The sequence below is a fragment of the Stigmatopora nigra genome, chromosome 6 (genome assembly GCF_051989575.1).
Source record: "Stigmatopora nigra isolate UIUO_SnigA chromosome 6, RoL_Snig_1.1, whole genome shotgun sequence".
NCBI lineage: Eukaryota > Metazoa > Chordata > Actinopteri > Syngnathiformes > Syngnathidae > Stigmatopora > Stigmatopora nigra.
Genome location: NC_135513.1, coordinates 16,156,488 through 16,175,669, shown reverse-complemented (window position 1 = coordinate 16,175,669; position 19,182 = coordinate 16,156,488). Strand labels below are relative to the sequence as shown.

General features: G+C 48.6%; 1 protein-coding gene across 4 annotated transcripts; it reads left to right on the top strand.

Moving 5' to 3' along the window:
- The first annotated feature begins 403 nt into the window (after positions 1 to 403).
- Positions 404 to 18,850, top strand: LOC144198385 (potassium voltage-gated channel subfamily KQT member 5-like). Of its 4 annotated transcripts, none has more exons than XM_077719367.1 (15): positions 404 to 1,245; positions 9,732 to 9,822; positions 10,047 to 10,173; positions 10,414 to 10,589; positions 11,112 to 11,237; positions 11,311 to 11,421; positions 11,557 to 11,652; positions 11,911 to 12,005; positions 12,516 to 12,542; positions 14,022 to 14,245; positions 14,335 to 14,443; positions 14,651 to 14,782; positions 15,167 to 15,268; positions 15,805 to 15,931; positions 16,046 to 18,850. In XM_077719367.1, exons 1-15 carry the CDS (start codon positions 875 to 877, stop codon positions 17,111 to 17,113), a joined length of 2,982 nt encoding a protein of 993 aa, XP_077575493.1. In that variant the 5' UTR covers positions 404 to 874; the 3' UTR covers positions 17,114 to 18,850. The 4 variants fall into 4 exon arrangements, with proteins under 4 accessions (XP_077575493.1, XP_077575494.1, XP_077575497.1 ...); XM_077719368.1 differs by having other exon boundaries at positions 420 to 1,245; positions 14,338 to 14,443; XM_077719371.1 differs by lacking the exon at positions 15,167 to 15,268 and having other exon boundaries at positions 423 to 1,245; positions 14,338 to 14,443.
- Positions 18,851 to 19,182: the final 332 nt, after the last annotated feature.

Genomic DNA, 19,182 nt, shown 5'->3' with positions numbered 1-19,182 from the left:
GACACTTTTGCTTCATACATAAGTCATTGGTGAAAACACTGGATTTCATTTGATCTGGCCCCCTCACTGAAAATGAGTATTTTCAAATGTATCCACTCCATTGTCTGCACATTATTTTTAGTGAACTGTTACTTGAGCACACTGATTTATCTTTTGAATTTTGCAGCTACAAAGAGGGAGAATACACGGCCTCTTGTTCCACGAAGATGTGATCTTTGGAATTGCTGTCCACTGTCCCAGAAAGCGGAGTTTTTGGTTGAACAGAATGCTTTTCCATGAGCGTGATCGTTGGTGATCGTTCCTGCAGATGCTCCGAGATTCTTCCTCCGTGGTTTTCGTGGTTACTTTTCCAGGCAGGCAGGCAAGTGGAAAATGAATCAGGAGTGACGGTACCGGGATGGGATTTCACTTTATTTTTTTTGTGTGTGTTTTCTTTCAGCACATTTTTCAAAAGAAATGACCCGCAAATGTACCATCTCCCAGAAAATGAGAAGCACCCCATAACGAGTGGCTTGAAACCATCTCCCCCTAAAGTCTAAACGTACGCCCCCCTCTCGTGGTGAACAGTTGAAGCTCGGCTTGTGTCGCACGAAGAAGGCAAGTGGACGCCAAAGTTTGCCGATTGATGGTCGCTCGTGCGCACACGCGGCTGGCGAGCGACTGACTCTTTGGAGATTTGCCTCATTACGGTTGGCTGGCAGCCGGTGACGTTGCAGCTGCGAGCCGAGAAACAGCCAAACAAACCAAGAAAGGAAGGAAGAACCGAGCTTCGCTCAAAGTGCAAGCGCGAACCTATGTTCGGCTGGCCACCGCCGTCGCACTCGACTCTGCTCGCCTCCGACAAGCTCCGTCCTCCGTCGGCCTCGGCGATGCCATGCCACGGAAGCCGAGCGCCGATGAAGGCGCCCCCGCCGCCGCCGGGCTCTGGATGAGGACCTCTCCCGGCCACGGGGCCGCCGACGATGGCTACGGCGTCCAAGATGTCGAGTCCGGCCACGGGATGAAGAGCGCCGGAGACGGCTTGCTGTCTCCCAAACACCGCGTGGGCGTCGGTGTCGGAGGGGATGCCGCTACTACGGACGCCCGCCGAGGGAAGCGGGGAGCCCGCCTGAGCTTGCTGGGCAAGCCGCTGCTGTACGGCGCGCACAGCGGCCGCCGGAACGTTCGCTACCGCCGCCTCCAGAACTACCTGTACAACGTGCTGGAGAGACCGAGAGCTTGGGCTTTCATCTACCATGCCTTCGTGTAAGTTGATGCACTTCTTTTTTACTCCTTTTTCAAAAATCCCATTGGGTGCACCTGTTGATGTTTATGCTGATGCTGATGCGCCATCCATCCCTGCTTTGTCTACAACCGATATTCCTACACATATCGGTCCATGTTGATACCAGGTTTATTTAGTTTTTTTAGGCGATAAACATATTTTTTTTTCTAATGCTAAATGACTGCATACTTAAGTAGCCTGGAAAATAATTGCTATCATACCTTGCTCGGACGCCCCCTTAAGTGAGTGTCTGCCATTGACGGTACTAGACGTCCAATGCATTTTAAAGAGTGGGGACGATGCTTATGCCTAGAATGGAGCGGACGTCCAATTATGATAAAGTAATTGGTGCCAGATGAATGTTGCACTTTAACTGCCAGTGACGGTGCTGGACGTCCAATCGCACTTTCATTCAATGACAGGGTGAGAAAGGGTCGCTTAAATGTCGGTTAAAAGGAAGGAAGTTGACGCAGCCGGAAGCCAAGCAGCCCTCTTGAGGTCTGTGCGCCACAGGACTCGCGTGAGCCCAAACAGGATTTTAAGGGTGCCGTAGTACGTGCACGCGTGGTCGGCCGCAGAACATCTGGGCCGGGTCAATGGACGTTGTTGCGGGCACGATCTTAGCAAAATGGTGGTCTTGTTTGGCGCTAATGAAATCCTTCAGCCGCCTTGGTTGGCTCTTGTTGGGATACTTTGGAGAAAAACGTAGATGGAAAGTGCTGTCAAGTTGCAAAGGACTTTGGGGACATGCCACGAGGTGGCGGCTTCATTTTTATGTGGGAAACTTTGTCCTTGTGCCTCCTTTTGTCTCCACCCCATAAAATAGAGGGTTTTCTCCTACATTGATTCTGATGACATGAATATATTATTACCCATAAGGAGATATTAATAGGATTTTCTCTACATTCTGATTTAAAAAAATACATTTATGATTAGATTACGTTGAGAAGAAGAGAGACACCAAGAGAAGGGCTTTTGAGGAAATGAACCGTTTAACCTTGCGCTTGTCTTTATGTGAGTAGAATAGGACCTGCATGCGTTTAAACTGCGGGCGGCCGTTTATAAAATGTTACTATGTCACCATTTAATCATTTTCTAGTTAATCTGTCCATTTCGGAAGAGGCTTGGGGGGGCTTTACTCCCAACAATGCAACTTTTGTTGAGTGCGCTATAGCACTGGCAAAGCTTTAAAAGGCCATTTGCAATGGGGATTGAGGGAAAAAAAAGCCATTTCTAATGGTGCCATCAAACAATGTTGTTGTTGACCTATGGTCAACTGGGCTAGGCTCCGGCACCCCCAGCATGCTTAGCGGTTCAGACAATGTATTTGCTTGACTGAGCCTGGCCGAGGGTCAGTCACATGATTCTGTCCATTGTAAATATTGAGCGTAACCTGGCACCTGGCCGCTGTGCTATTGTCTCCAGAAAGGGGGTCTTGGACTTTTCCTCTTGCCTCTTGCCTCTTGCCGAGTGGCCAATTTTGCACGCGCGCACTCTGGGCCGCTTGATGACGCGTGGCGCTCGCCTCTCTCCATCCCGGTCGCCACGGTAACCAAAAGCCGTACGCAACGTTCGCCGCAAGATGTTCCTTAAAAAAATGATCCATTTCACAATGATAGAACAGGCTGTTGATTTTTTTTCCCTCGGACAACCATATGATATTTGCAGTTATATTTGCAATTGTATTCATGACGGCAGTCTGATTTGATGGACAGCCCCGCTTTACATACTAGTGCGTACTTTGCTGTGCCGGAAAGTTAGGAAGAGCCCCGCCACTTATTTGCCGTCACATTTTCCTGCACCTAAGACGGAAATCTATTTAAAAAAAAAATCCTTATGCTCGCAGAACTGAGCCTGTCTTTGTACTGAGTAGTGTTGGAACTCAGGAGCTAACCTGCTTGCCTGCATGGCAGCCTGCCTTGCCCAAGCGCCCACCCACCCGCCCGCAATCCCACTCAAATAGACGCACTGGTATACACCCACGTACAGTAGTGCCATTCATGGCACTTTTGGATTAACAAATTCTTCTCCTTGTAAGTCTGCTCAGGGGCACAAATGTGTGCGTGCGTGCGTGCTTGTGAGGAAGGGGGTCGATGTCTAATGTAGGGGTAAGCCACCAGTTTTTCCTTCACCTTACCAGAAGGATAAGCAAAAAAATTGGGATGCACCGAGGAGTGACGTAAACTTGCTGATGTCAAATTTTAATGTCGACTACTGTATTCAAATGCTTTGGTGAAATGCTCAGAAAAGGTCTTGGATTTAGTTTTTTTTTTAAATCGTGCAGTACTTCTTCCCATATGGTTTAATACATTCTTAAACTATAGCTATTTAAGAGGGTTTTTTTCCCACGTTAATGAGGTTTTTTGTACGAATGGGCAGCACGTGGATGAAATGCTGTGAGTAGGGTGCAGTCAAAACATCCCCGGTGTAGTATTCCCCCAGGACAGACGACCCCGCTCCAAAAATAGCTTGGTCGGCTCTGGTGCCGGTGAGAGCCGCGCAGTTGTCGCGATGCTCGCCGCGCTAGGATGGGCCGTTTAGCCCCTCTGGCCGCCAAGATGGGTCCCGGAGGGACGGATGGCGTTAGGTCCTCGCCGAGGTCCAGCCAGGCTTACGAGAGGCCCGGTAGTGACTTCCACCAGGGCACATTCTAAGAGTAGTCAGTGACGGACTGACTTTTGAAAGAGCAATTTTGTCAACATCAAGGAGAAGATCACCATGGGTGTTCAATTGTCACAATACATTTGACACTTGGATCCGTGTTATTCGTCTGAGCCGAGGCTTTGGCTCATTTGCGATATTGTCCGGGGAATGCTGAAATGCCCAGAAATGAATGGCTTTGGCCATTGTTAGCACTTTGATATAGCTGACTTGTCAGAACAGATTAATGGGAAGTGAGCTGTGGAGGTCACTGCAGGCAAAGTCCCTTGTCATCTACATCCAGCGTTCACAAAGACATTGTGGTGGGGGCGGGGGTCATGCAATGGCAAGTAAAAAAAAAAAAAAAAAAAAAAAAATCATTGGCGATGCTGATGGAAAACTTTTTTCTTTGAAGATTCTGATTTGATTTTCCAGTAGCTTCTGGCAGATGCCATACTTCTAAAATTTGGTTTTACTTCCAAGCGCGCTGGCCAGGCCAGCACATTCTCCCGACTTGCATAAAATAGAAGGCCAATGGACGTTAGCCAATAAGAGGATGTGAGCGAGCACCTTGTCTACTTGCATCGGCCCCTTTTCGGAGTCTACATTTCCGCTTTCCGCGTGTCTGCCGACTCTGCCTTTAATGCTGAACAATGCGCTGTGCAAATATTGCCATTGGCATCTTGGCTTTATTTTTTTTTTGTTGAAAACTTTGAAGCCATCCCTTTTTTTACCCAGGCTTAAATTTCCACCATTTTTCCAGCCTTTGATAGACTTTACCTGACAGCACGGGTGTCAAGTCAGATTGTGGAGTGAAGCGGGCGGGAAAGAGCGTGCAACAGCTGCTTGTTGAAATAACAAAGTTGGAAGTGAGTGCAGTGCACATTTGCCACTCGGGCTTCTGTCTTTAATAGAGCAGTGAGAAAAGATGTGTTTTGATGGCCCAGAAGAAGCCTTCCAAAAGAATGAGACGCACGAGAAGACGCGCTCTGGCACCACGGCGTACGCCATGCAAAACGGCCTCCACGAGAGCAAAGTAAGGTCACGTAGTATTTGTACGCCGCCGGCCAGCCAGCGACGAGCTGAGCTGAGCTGAGATGTTTTGGAAAGCTTGGCCGTGTTTCGGGCTGGAAATCCTGGCAGGGAGACCAGCTTGCATTTGGGAAGGCCAATCCATGACACGCCTGACAATCTTCGTGTGGTGTTCCCGCTGTAACGCCGCTCCGGTCCACGTGGGGAAAAAAAATGGCCAAGCCATTGGGATTTAGGACGGATGTGACAATTAGCGTAGATTCCACCAAAGTATTTCTTTTTCACTCTAAACATCTGGTACGTAAATCTTCATATTCTCTTTATTTAAAATGTCAACAACTGGGGCTGTTAAAGGTCCTTTTTTTCCTGTTTTCCCGTGCTTGGATCAAAGAATGTCATTTTTAGCGTCTTTCTTAGACCAAAAGTCATTTGTCACGTGTCTGTTAATTGCTACAGTATTAGCTTTCTTTGTTTATACCTGCAATGACTTGTGGATTCTAATCATCAAGGCCATTCCATCATTTCATTATTTTGCACTTTGTATTGGAAGAATAAGCTTTTGAATTGAATGTGTTGATTGTAGGAAATGGGCCAAAAGCACAAAAGCTACAATTAACTCTCTCCGCCTAGTATGGGTGTATACAGATAGCTGGCCATTTTGATTGAAAATAAGGGTTGAAAGCATACACCTGGTCCAGAATGGCCAGCCGACCCTCCACCGCTGTCCAAATGAAGCCCAATGTGGGCCTGGCTGCTCATGAATAAGAGATCATGGAATGACTTTTTAAAGAGCAGACTCCGCCACCGCCACCGCCACTGCCTATGAATGCATTGAAGCTCTCTTGTGTTTGTTCTCGGCTCTTAGCACCTGGATGAACATAAATGCATAGGAAGCTAAATTCCCAGCCACCATCTGCTTCTGCTCAGGCCTGGCAGGCTCGTCCGCTTGGAATAGCGCCGACTGGTGGACGGAGATGCCGTCGGGAGCTCACGCAAAGTTTCGCACTCATGAAGAAACACGGGGGTGCCGGGACACCAGCCGTCCATTTTTTTTTGCTCCAATGTCGAGCAATCTGTGGATTTTGGCAAAGACTGTAAAAACGGAGAAACGTTCCTGCCGTGTTTTGTCATGGACTGACAATGGCAACCATGGCATTTACGGCCGCTCTTTGTGGGGGCTTGAAATATAGTCTCTGGTCAGCTCTTTGGATGATGACTTTGAAGACCGATCATCAACAACTACAAGTGGCCGATCAATGTATTCTTGCCAAGACTGACTAAAGGAAAAAGATCGTGCCAAGGCCAAAAATCCCAGGCTTCTTGTTTGACTTGAGAAGAGGCCTTTCAGCCACGGCCGACCACCTCGGTGACGTCCTTTTTAACGGCTGCGTTTTATAGGACCGAGGCCTTCCTCACATTTGATTGTACGACTGTCGTTTTGATCTTCCCCGGGCTCACGTGCCGCACATGATCAGACGTTAGCGTGTCTATTTTCAGGAGCTCCATTCCGCCAAGCCCCCGTTCCTCATTTCTCTTTCTCTCTCTCTCTCTCTCTCTCTCTCCCACGCTACCTCAAATTACATTGTGTTGAACAGTGCCATTACGCTTCTAGTAATTAAGGCTTTGAGCACATTGTCAGTACACGCGTACCCTCCCACCATTTTTTTTATGTGTTTGCAATGGAAAAGACTCCATTTTATCGAGTTATACATACAAGATGGACTATGATTGTAGCCGTGTACCGCTAGTATTTATATTTACGCCATGGTTTCTGTGGAAAATGGGTACACGTAATTGCGCGCCAGGGATGGAAACGGCGGTCTAAAGGTGGATGGATTGGCGTGCTAGACCCTCTTAGCCACGCGTGGGTCCATAAATGTGGCATTTTTGGCCGATATCCCCCAATCGTAGGCACTGTTGCCTCCCAGGGCGCCACTTGAAGTGAAACAGTGTCATTGGCTAGTTTTTTTTTGCTCCAATCTGGCAACCTTTTCCCCCCTTCACGAGCGTAGGCGTGCTCGTGTACGAGGGATCACGGCAGCAAAACGTCCTTCGGTTGGAGTGAAGTGAGTCAGCCGTGGACGTATTTCTGCCCTTGGGCGGCGCTCGGTGTGAAGTAAATGGAGCTTGTGCGCCCGCCATCCGCCGCTATGCATAAAAGCCCACTTTAAGGGCTCGCTCGTCAGCTTTGCAGTGGGTGGGAAACGCTGGCTCTTGCCGTTTTGATAAACACTTGTACTCTATTCAGATCGAACCCGTGAGTCATGGATGATCTCGGGGAATTCATTGATGGCGTCCTATGCAAATACCCACAATTGTCCTGTATTTTTCTTGACCTCCTCCAATTCGTTGCGAGTGTCCATGGAGGAAATGCAATTTTCCTGAGAAATGTGGTGAAGTCTGAGATTTTTGGATAATATTTTTGACCTTTTAACCCCCTGATAAGGATTTGGAGAGCTTTTTTTGTGAATGTTAAACTCTAGCTGGCCTCAAATAGGAGCGGGATGACGTGGGGACGCCGTCAAGCGGCAGATAGGAAGCTCCAAAGGAAGAGGGGAATGATAGCGTAATCAGGCTAGACACGCAGATAGGCCGGCAAGCAGGCAGGCAGGCAGACGGAGCGATAAAGAAGGTGGCAGACAGCCCAATGGAAAGACGTCGGTGGTCCGAGGCTCACCGCCAGAGGAGCGTGTTACTCAGACGGAAAAAGAAAGAGAGCGCCGGCCGTGTACAAATTCATTTGCTCTTCTTACCTTCTCTCACTCTCACTGTTGTTTTTCCCCCCCTCTCCATTATTTTAGCCATTTCTCTCCTTTTACGCTACTTCAATCCACTGGCTGGGCCGTTTACTCTTTTTTTCAAGGCCACCGTCACTTTTCTCTGTGCATTTCAGCCAGTCGCCGGGGGGATGATTGTCTTCTGGTTCCCCGGTGGAAAAAGGCCTCCTCGGCCGGCCGGCCGGCTCCTGCTGGCAGACCCTCTTTTTTTGACCGCGTTTGGATGGAAAGTCTTGAAGTGACTTGCAGTCTGTAATGCACACTTGGCCGCTATTTCACTTCTTTCCTTTTTTTTCTTAAACGCTGCTACCGTGAATAGAAATTTTCCGTCAGACACCTCGACCGTCTGGCCAAGTCGATTTCGTCCCGTTGACGTTCAGTTCCGTCGCCATCGGCTCCCCCGAACAGCCCCCGTTTTTAATTTTTTTTTTTAATCCAAAACGTTGCTTATTTTCTGTCCAAAAGGTTCCCGAGCCTTGTCGTTGGCCCCCGATGTTTTGCTTCTTGAACTGGGCGTGAGTGAAGGGTGTCAAGGGGCTAGTCCAAACAGCCAAACGCGGATGCTGGGCTTCCATATTTTGCGCCACGGTGGGATTTGCAATAAGCACACGCTGATAATAGGCCGCCTTCCGCCAGATTGAATGGGCTTTGCTCCGGGGGACACGGGGATTAGCGGGCCTTTGGCCAATAGAAAGACCACCGGACCTGGCGGACTCTTAACACCGGGGTATTGTTTTGGTGCGCCGTATGCTAATCCCAATTAGAAGCCCACTGCGGCGGGGGAATGTCACATACCACAAGTCCACACGAGTGGCGTACGGCAGGGAATGTGTTTGGAAGAGAGGCCGGCCAAGATGGAGACACCGTGGAATCATTCTTACACAGAAAACCAACCGAAAAAGGATCTAAATTACAATTAGTGTCAACACACACTTGTAATAATAATACAACCAAGGGAAAATAATGGAGCAAATCGATGTAAATCTAGTGTGAAAAGTGGGTCAGCAGCACTAAAGCAAACACGTCACCGCCAAGTCATTTAGACGGAACCAGAAAGTTATCCGGGGCATTTTTAAATGGACGAGTGGATCGATAGCTGGGAAAATGACACAGATCAATCATAACAGTCCACTCTTCTGGACACGCCCACAAGGTGGACAATAGCATTTTTATAGGAACAACACACCACCACCACCAAAGGCCCTTTAAAAAAATAATATTATATGCAAATGTATATACTGTATGTTTAAGCCTGTAGTAGTGATATGCATGTTGAGTGTAGTTGCAGTACATTTTGTGCTTGTTCCTCCACTTTGAACGTGATTTAAAGCGCAGCCATGGATTTCCTCTCTCTGTCAATGTCATAACCATTGACTGTCAAAGATTAGATTTGGATGGTCAGCTTTTGATGAGATTTGTCAGGTGAGAAAAAGTCGTCAGACTTGACTTCCTCGCCAAGATTTCTTCTTTCTTCCTTCCTATTTCAATGTGAAGTCTTGAGAGGGATTCTATTGTATTCTGTCAAAGAGAAAAAGCTTCAGCTTTTCATCACAGTCCATGAAAGCGGATTTTGCGTAAGAAAGAGGAAAGCAGAAGGGCCGGCCGGGATTGAATTCAGAACCACGGACAGCATCCCGGCCAGCCGAGGCTCCGAGAGGCATCGTTTGTGGTGGCTGGCGACGCCGCCTCATGGGTGTGCCGCCGGAAGGGGGAGGCGGCGGCGGTGGCGGCGGCGGCGGCGGCAAAGTCATTTCCATTTCCTTCCTTTCTGCTTCATTACGCTCCGTGGCTGAGGTTGACTTCCTCCGGGATGAGATGGATGCCTTTAGGTGCGCACGCCTTACCTTGACCTCAAAAGTGGATGGCCATGTTTCTCTTCCTTTAAGGTGTGCAGAAAAGCCGAGACAAACCGAGTTTCTCTGTAACCACATGTTTTGTTACATTTTCAGATGACAATCCCGCAAAGGCAAAAATGTCATTTTGATGTCGTGTCTTTGTGTGTGTGTGTTTGTGTGCAGGTTCATCTTGGTCTTCAGTTGCCTGGTCCTGTCCGTTTTCTCCACCATTCCGGCTCATCAGGACTCCTCCTCCTACTGCCTGCTTATTTTGGTAGGAGACCAAGTTTGGAGTAAAATCAGCAATTTCAGCAGAAATTGTCTTTTCCATGTGCTACTTTTTTTGACCATGTATTTGCCTATTTTAGCTTATGTTCAGATTGATGACCACAATGTTTGGATATGTCCAAATCTGGAGTACTAATAATTTTCTCTTTCTTGGTTCCTTCTGCTTTGTCTATTCACTCACGGTCCTGGTCCTTGTCCACCACGTCGCAGGAATTTGTCATGATTGTGGTGTTTGGCTTGGAGTACATCATCCGCATCTGGTCGGCGGGATGCTGCTGTCGCTACCGAGGCTGGCAGGGTCGAATCCGCTTTGCCAGGAAGCCCTTCTGCGTCATCGGTGAGTGATTTCTCTTTTTACCGCCTCCCCTCTCTTCTCTTCTCGTCTCCCGGACCGCACTGGCCCGGTCCAAAATACTCAAGTGGCGTTTGTGGGCGTGTCCTTGAGTGTACTGGTCCAAGCTCTTAAGAGAAGAATGCCAATTGAGAATTGAGAAGGGCAATTTCATAGCGCGCTCATATGTGGTGTTCACGCCGACGGAGGCCCGAAGCCTGAACATTTGTCTGTGTGACCTCGCAGACATCATCGTGCTGATCGCATCGGTGGCCGTGGTGTCGGCCGGCAGCCAGGGCAACATCTTTGCCACTTCGGTCTTGCGCAGCCTTCGCTTCCTGCAGATCTTGCGCATGGTCCGCATGGACCGCCGAGGGGGGACCTGGAAGCTGCTGGGCTCCGTGGTTTACGCTCACAGCAAGGTATGCCTGCCCGATGGATGCCAGTAAAATGTGTTACAAACAAATCCTACATGAATTCCCTTCAAAAGAATAGGACTAGAGTCCAAATGTGGGGGTAAAACGTCCAAGTACATTTCAATCCCAGAAGACTTTGCTCCATTTATTTGATGGCATGTGAGGCAGCCAGTGGACGGAATGAAATGAAGAGCAGCAGACGCCACAATTGCCCAAATGCACTCCAAAATCATTGATGTGACAAATGTCAACGCCAGCCCAAAATAGGCCCAAGGTGATGTTCAAACAAGTCAAAGTCACACACAGCAAGCAAGCAAGTGGCGTCTACTCTCGCTGGCTTGGCACACGAGCGCGGCCACAACGGCGCTCTCAATCTCAATTGATCGAAAGCCTGGCTCTGGGGGGGCATCAAATACAATTCCAAGTCACTTTCCAAACTTTTAAATACGTCTTTAAGAGTTGAGAACATCCACATTGAGGCGCTCTTTCTGACGTTTGACTTTTGTGAATGTTGGTGTGTCCCCACAGGAATTGGTGACGGCTTGGTACATTGGTTTCCTGGTTCTCATCTTCTCTTCCTTCCTGGTCTACCTGGTGGAGAACAAGTTCAACAAGGAGTTTGCCACCTACGCCGACGCTTTGTGGTGGGGCACGGTGAGTTGTCATAAAAACCTTTTCAAAATGTGGTTTCTGTGACTTATCTGGGCGTGTCTTTTTTTTTTTCCAGATCACTCTCACCACCATCGGCTACGGGGACAAGACGCCAAAGACGTGGACGGGACGGATGTTGTCTGCCGGCTTTGCGCTGCTGGGCATCTCCTTCTTTGCCTTACCCGCGGTACGCCACCTTCTTTTTCTTTTAAAAAATCTGGGCTAGTCAGGATGGGGCGTCGTTCTACGTCGAGCCAAAATGAGACGACAGTTGAAGCGCCGCCTCCTTCTGATATAAATGTCTTCCTTTTGACTTTGACAGGGAATTCTGGGATCGGGCTTTGCTCTCAAAGTCCAAGAGCAACACCGACAGAAGCACTTTGAAAAGAGGAGAAACCCGGCGGCCTACCTCATCCAGGTCAAACAATGGAAGCCTCTTCTTTGACTATTTCTGAAGGTCGACCAAAGCCTTTCTGTAGTCTTGCTTTTGGCGCGATGGCGTCACGCGGTTCTCCCACGCCGTGCCTAGATGCCACGTGGCAGGCGGGCGGCCGGGTTGGCGGTACTGCGAGAGCACGTATTGATGCGTGACCTCTGCCCCGAGCCAAGACGTGTGCCACCCCACCCGGTGTTCCTCTTTTCACTAATCACCTCTTTCTCTCTTCCCGGTTTTCAGTGTGTTTGGCGTAGTTACGCGGCTGACGAACACTCGGTCTCCATCGCCACTTGGAAGCCTCACTTGAAGGCCTTGCATACCTGCAGCCCCACCAAGTAAGTACCACCACGCCAAAGCCTTTTATGATGGATGAATGGATATATGACGTTCCCCCACGTGAGATGGGAGTCCCCCTACTCCCATTTTCACCAAACGATATGATATTAAGGCACAGGCGCTTGTAGATGAGGGACGGGCAAAGTATGAGCCGCGGGTGTCCAAAAGCACATTGGCCTGTAAAAATGTATAAATAGCCAGCATGGCCTTTAAGCCGCAGGATTGAAAGTGTCCAAGGGTGAAAAAGTGCACGGGAATCTGCCCACACGCTATGCATTTAGGACTATTAGGAGTATGACTTGCTATCGATGGCTGTATGCATGAATATGAAAATGGGGCCTTCTAAAAGGATATATTTCCCCTCAGGCAATAACGAATCTACCAAATAATGTCAAACTGAAAATTATTTGAAATGTACTGCAATGTGGTCAGGGAACTTTTGAAATATTGTGAATGACGTCTAATATCATTTCTTTCTTCTTTTTCCTCCCCTCAACTGAAAACTCCAGAAGAGAACACGGCGAACCAGCAACAAGGTTTGTGACCACAGATCTATTATTGTTGTTTGGCCATAATTAGAAAGTTTGCATTATTCTTTCTTTTTTTTTTTGCTGTCTTCTTCCCACTTGTCAAATTCACAAGTACCAACCGTATGTGTCTCGCAAGCCTCATTGGATATCTTATGTGCCCTTGTTTTTGATTGATTTATTTTTGTAGTCAAATCTATAGTCGTAAAGGGAAGCTTGTGAGGAGGTGTCGGACTCGGAAACATAAGTATACCACCGCTGCTCTGTACGCGTTTTGCCGAATGCCACGCCTTTTAAATACTACTCTGTGTTCCAAATGAGTCCATCGAATATAACAGCACATTTTCAGTGATTGTACATGAATGGAAATTTAACAAAACAAGATAGCACAATTATGCGTGTGTCCAAAAGAACATCAGTATTGCTATTATAAATGTAGAAAGGAAACGGGAGCCTCCCGCTTGAAATTCCCGTCCTCAGTCTCCAAATAATTTTCATTAAAATCTACGTTCTTATCGGAATAAATTAGCCTGCACTCTCTATCATACGCCGACGTATAAAAAGCATAAGGATTTTTATGAAATGCGCAATACATAGTTGCTTTTTTTGGGGGGACTAATTGCCGCTTGAAACCTGTTCCTCTCCAACGTGTGGAAGAAAAAAAAAGATGGTGGCACAATTGAATGAGTGATGGGGAAGGGAAAGTCATTTTGGAGGCTGCCAACCGTCCTTGTTCAGAATTGAAAGTAGAAAGGTGCAAAAGATTTCCCCCAAAAATGTCAAATGCGTCCTTCCTCCACCGTGTCGCGCGCGTGTGCCTAATCATTTGGAACACAGTGTCGTCCACTTTGGTGCATGGCGGCTGGCCTTTGGCTATTAGCCCAGGTGGAATTGTCATTTGTTTTTGTGCCAGCGCTTCCCACACTAATGGCCACCTTGTTTGCTCTGATTGCCTGACAAATGACTGCGACTTTGCCTTGAAAACGCTCACATTTGATAGGTTTTTTCCACTTGCCTGCTGACATTCTAAATAGCAAAAAAAAAAAAAAACAATGTCAGTCATTGCTTCTAAACAACTGGAAGAAGAAATGGAAATAGTGCTGGAACATACAAATGTAGTTTAGCCATTGCTTTGCAGTTTTTTTTCCTCTTGTTTTTCGATCCAAATAATTCTTCACTTACTATTCCTCCTATTCAGGTGCTATTTGGTATTATGGGAAAGTGCTACAAATCCAATGGCTTCATTCTGTTGTTAAGGCGAAAAAAACGTATTAAACAACGCCCCATGTCCCCCCGTCGTATACATTCATATTTTCTAACGTCACCGATACGCATCTTGCGGCAAGGCGTGCCGTAGTGCATCTTGCGGTTAGTTATTGGCCATGCCGTTGGCGTGTTCAGATCACAAAAAGGGATTGCGTCCTTTGAATTGCACACTTCTTTTTAATGAGTTGTTTTTGCCTTCTTCTCTTTTTTTGGGCCGTACAGCCAGAAGCTGAGCTTCAAGGAACGGGTGAGGATGGCCAGCCCCCGAGGTCAGAGCGTCAAGAACCGGCAGACGTCGTCCTCCGTCAACGACCGGCGTTCCCCGGCGGCCGAGGGCGGCGAGGGCGCCAGCCCCGCCAAGGTGCAAAAGAGCTGGAGCTTCAACGATCGCACGCGCTTCAGGCCCTCGCTTCGCCTCAAGAGCCAGTCGCGTTCCGCCGCGGACGGTCAGTCACGATGGAGGGGTCGCACAAAGAAAATCAACAAATCATTGGACGTTTTTCCTTCATTTTCTTCTTCTTCTTCTTCTCTCCAGCAGACTGTAACGTGGCGGGAGAAGACGCTTATGACGAGAGAGGCTGCCACTGCGAGATCTCAGTGGATGACTTGCTGCCTTCCGTCAAGTCTGCTATAAGAGCAATCAGGTAAAAACACCGTCACAGATGTGCATTCTTTTTGGGCTAGTCCAAGTCCACTTCATTCGTTGGATGGACCTTGCTCGGTGCACTGGCTTGATTGTATGCGCACGCTGTGGAAAATGTACAAATGTAGTCTTGCTCAAATTCCAATTCAAAACAACAACTGGCACTCTTTGTGGATTGAGACCAAATTCTTTCTTCTTCTTTCTTTAGGATAATGAAGTTTCACGTGGCCAAGAAAAAGTTCAAGGAAACGTTGCGTCCTTACGATGTCAAGGATGTCATCGAGCAGTACTCTGCGGGACACCTGGACATGTTGTGTCGCATCAAGAGTCTACAAACCAGGTGGGAACAACGTCTTTTTCTTTTTCATATGTGGACCAGTAAGCACAGTACAGTAAACAACGCCTTCATCATCGAAAGTTCGTACTGATTTTGTCAGTACGGTTATCATCTGTCTTTCCTCTAATTCATTTTGCAAAGAGGATCATCTGCTAATATTTTAGTAAGAAGATGTCAGAAATATGGAGATAAATATGAAGGAATGGCAGAACATATATTGGTTCTGATTCCATGTGTTCAAGTCGACATGTCGTATTTTGAGGCCACAATCCCGTTCTGGCTTGACTTCTCCTCCTTCATCCATCCATCCATCCATCCATCTTTCCTTCTTTTCTTGTTTCCTTGATGCACGAATGTAGTAAGTGTGTTCATTTTGCTTCCTCGCAGGCTGGATATGATTGTAGGGCCCCCCCAGCCCCCGAGTGGCCGCGCCAAGACCTTTTCCTCCCCCTCCCTGCCTCTCTATTACAGAAAGAACTCCTCCCAAGGGTCAGAGTTCCCGTCCAACGGGTTGACTTTGTTTTCATTCTCTAGACGCCGGCCGGCCGGCCGGCGCATTAGCGTTAGCGCCTTTAACACCACTCCTTCCTTCCTTCCTTCCTTCCTTCCTTTATTTGGCACACTTGAAAGGGAAGTGAGTCTAGCCCAGTGGTTCTTAACCTGGCTTCTGCCTCTTATATATCTTGAATTTATAAATCACATTAAATGTGGTCAGCTCCAACCAACCAGGTTAAGAAGCAGTGGCCTAGCCTGTGGTGGCGTGCGCCGCCATCCCTTGCTCTTTGCTTCCATCTGTTGTTCAGAGGTTGAAAGTTGGCTTTTTTTTCAGTCTCAAGACATAAGACCAGTGTGATTGCGTGTGTGTCCATTTTCATCATTGCATGTTGAAAGAAAGGCTGGGCTTTTAGAAATGGAAACCGAATGAGTCCATAGATTACAATTAACCTCACTAATTGTAGATGGCTTTCATCCTGACCAAGGCATCAATGAACACGTTCCCTTTTGGCTTTGGTCTACTGTTGTAGGGTGGACCAAATCCTGGGCAAAGGACAGATCCCCCTGGACAAGAAGATTCGGGAAAAGTTGCTGTCGGACGGAGATCTGCTGGAGGACTTGAGCATGCTGGGCCGCGTTTGCAAAGTGGAGCGTCAGGTTATCATCGCTTCATCATAATAATAAGAGCGTCCAAATGATTTAGAAAAGTCATTTATTGCCAATTTTTTTTTCCCCTCTCACTTATCAACTTTTGCGACCGTTTCCCCACAGGTCCAGTCCATCGAGTCCAAGATGGACTCCTTGCTGGACCTCTATCGGCAGGTCCTGCGCAAGGGTTCGGCCGCGGCGGCGCTGGGCCTCTCCTCTCTGCCCCTCTTTGAGCTCCAACCCAGGCGCGACTTCCAGTCGTCCGTCAACGGCAAGAGCTCGCCGTCCCCGAGCGCCGCCCGGCCGGGGCTTCACCTGGTCCTGGCGGCCCCCAACCCCGCGGATCGGGATACCCGCGGCGCCACCCCGCCCTCGGGCCCCGCCTCCTCCTCCTTCAGCCCGTCGCCGCACGGCCACCGGCGCTATGGCCGGCCCTGGGATCCGGATCCGACCGCCACCCCCGAGAGCGAGGAAACCCCGGGGACTTTCCCCCACCCCGTCCCGACGGCCAACAGCGGCGCGGCGGACGGAGAGTTCTGTCTCCTGGCCAAGCTGCCGCCGCCGCCCCCTCCCGGCCGGAACGTAGGTCTCTGCAACTTGGACGCCGGCCAAAATCCCCCTCGAACGGAAGCCTTCTACGGAAGACTGGGATGGCCCACCGAGGACGGCGGCCGACCGGCTCTGCTCCTCGGGACCTCGGCGAAAGAGCCGCTGGACACCAAGGAGGAGGGGTGTTGGAGGAGGCACACCAGCCTGGAGCTGGCCACGCCGGGCTGCCGCCGCTCCGATCTCGCTCGGCCGGACTGCGCTCTGGGCAAGTCCGTGTCCGTGCAGGACTTGATGGAGGCGGGCCGGGGCGAGGCGGCGGAGCCCCACGGCGGGGCGTGCTCCCCGAGCCCTTCCGCCGGCTTCCAAAGAAGTTGCCAAGACCTGGGCGGATGGCGGACCGGCCACGACGCTTGGGGGGACCGGAACCAAGACCTTTTGATGAAGGACGGAGAAGTGGAGATGCGGGGCTTCCATTTCCCGCAGGGCGGAACGCCGCCGCCGCCGCCCTCTTACTCCTCGGAGCTCTTGAAAACGGAAGTCACGGCGCGAGGCTCCCGCCAAGGCCCGTCCACTCCTCACTTGTCCTCGCCTTCGGCCGGCGCCGCTCCATTGCTCAACGCGCAACGCGTTCGTTTAAAATAGACGGCTGTGTGAGCGTGGAAATGTCCGGAGTGGCGAGGGGCATCCAAACGGGATGTCCCATCCAAACGGAGGAAAACGGCCATCAGAGCCAGTAATTGGGGGAAGTGGCAGACATTTTGGCCATGCCGCTAATATTTTAGCCAATCAAATGCAAGTACGCCCGGTGAGTGGGTTAGAGTGGAGTTTTTCCATAACTGACGTCACCAAATGGCACTCTTTTTTTTTTCCGTCTAAAATGTGTTTTCTCTCTTCTCAGAAGTCAAGGAAAGTCGCTTACTTAAATGCCTCGCTAGTCGTGGCCTTACTTAAATTCTTTGATGGACGTGAAGGTCAGTAAATACGCACAAAGTGTTGTCTCACGGGGGGACAGTCGCACATTTTGGCTAGGGCCGATCTGATGGCCAGAAGAAAGGTCGCCAGCGTTCGAGACAAGCTGGCGGCCACGCTTTGGAGTCATCCCACGCGCCACTACAAAGAGCCTTTAATGGCAGTCAATAAGATCAGCGAGCACTTTACATTCCAAAAGCGGAAAGATGACATTTAAGATGCTCTTTGTGTGTAATAGACAGATTTAGTGGAGTTAGTGGAGTGTAGGCGCTGTACATTGTCTTGACGGCCGGAAAGACGACAATGTGCTTTTTGCTTCATCTGGCCACAAGGTTTTTTAGGAAACATTTTTGCTCTTGGATTCCTTCCTTTAGTTGTCTGCAACCTTGACCAAAAGTCTCAATTGAAAAGCTGTCAATTTGCGTTCTTAAAATGCCTGCAAAAAAAAAAAACCCAAAAGAAACAAATCAAGCTTTCTTTTGTACAGCATTGGCTTTTTAGATGGCGGCGTGGGATTTGAACGCTTTAGAATAGCGCACCAACAGTGTTTGCCCGTCGTGTCAAATGTATGCTGGTTGAAATGACGTCATTGTGGAATGTACACGTGATGCCGTAATACTCATGTCATTAAAAATGCAACGTGTTGCCTGGCAACTGCATTAAGACCACGCGTGCTACTTGTGGTGGCGGCCATCGCTGTACCCAATTCATTCCATTTGCCAAAACAAAACCAAGTGGAAAAAGGACAATGCTCACTGTATACTTTACTGAACAGTTCTATTTTGTCATGCTCATTTGTGGAAATGCTTCCAATTGTTCATCAAGGCTTGGGTTTGAACGGAAAAAAATGGAATTGCATTGAGAACAGCCCTATCTTGTAGAGTGCTGGCCCAGTGGATAAGTCTTCGGTTTCCCACTTCTTTGGTCTTGGGTTCAAATCCAAGTGCTTGCAAGAATTTTCCCAACATTATTCAGGTAAATGAAAGAGACAAAAGTATAAGTACTATTGCCTACTCTCACGGTGTGGTGGCCCAGTGGATAAGTCTTCAGTCCTCCACATTTGTGGTCTTAGGTTCGAATCCTAGAACATGCAAAGATTTTCCCAATATTATTGAGGTAAATGAAAGGGATAAAAGTACAAGTACTACCACTTTTCTTCACAGGGTGGTGGCCCAGTGGCTAAGTCATCAGTTTGCCGCCTCTGTGGTCCTGGGTTCGAATCCAAGTCCATGCAGTGATTTTCCAAATATTATTCAGGTAAATGGATGAGATAAAAGTATAAGTATTACTACCTTCTTTTACAGGGTGGTGGCCCAGTGGCTAAGTCATCAGTCTGCTGCCTCTGTGGTCCTGGGTTCAAATCCAAGTCCAAGTCCATGCAGTGATTTTCCCAATATATTATTCAGGTAAATGAATGAGGTAAAACTACAAACACTACTGCTTTCTCCCACAGGGTGGTGGCCCAGTGGCTAAGTCATCAGTCAGCCACCTCTGTGGTCCTGGGTTCGAATCCCAATCCCAATGCCAGCAAAGATTTTCCCAATATTATTCAGTTAAAAGAATAAGTTAAAATATCTAAGTGTTTAAGTGTATAAGTATAAGTATTCAGTGGTGGATGAAGCATTTTGTCCAAAAAATGACTAAGTGTTTCACCCCATTTCCTTGGATAAAACGTTTCAACACCCTTGTATAAGTGGGGCACGAGTTGGTGTTGTGGGTTGCACACTCGCCTTTGCACCGAG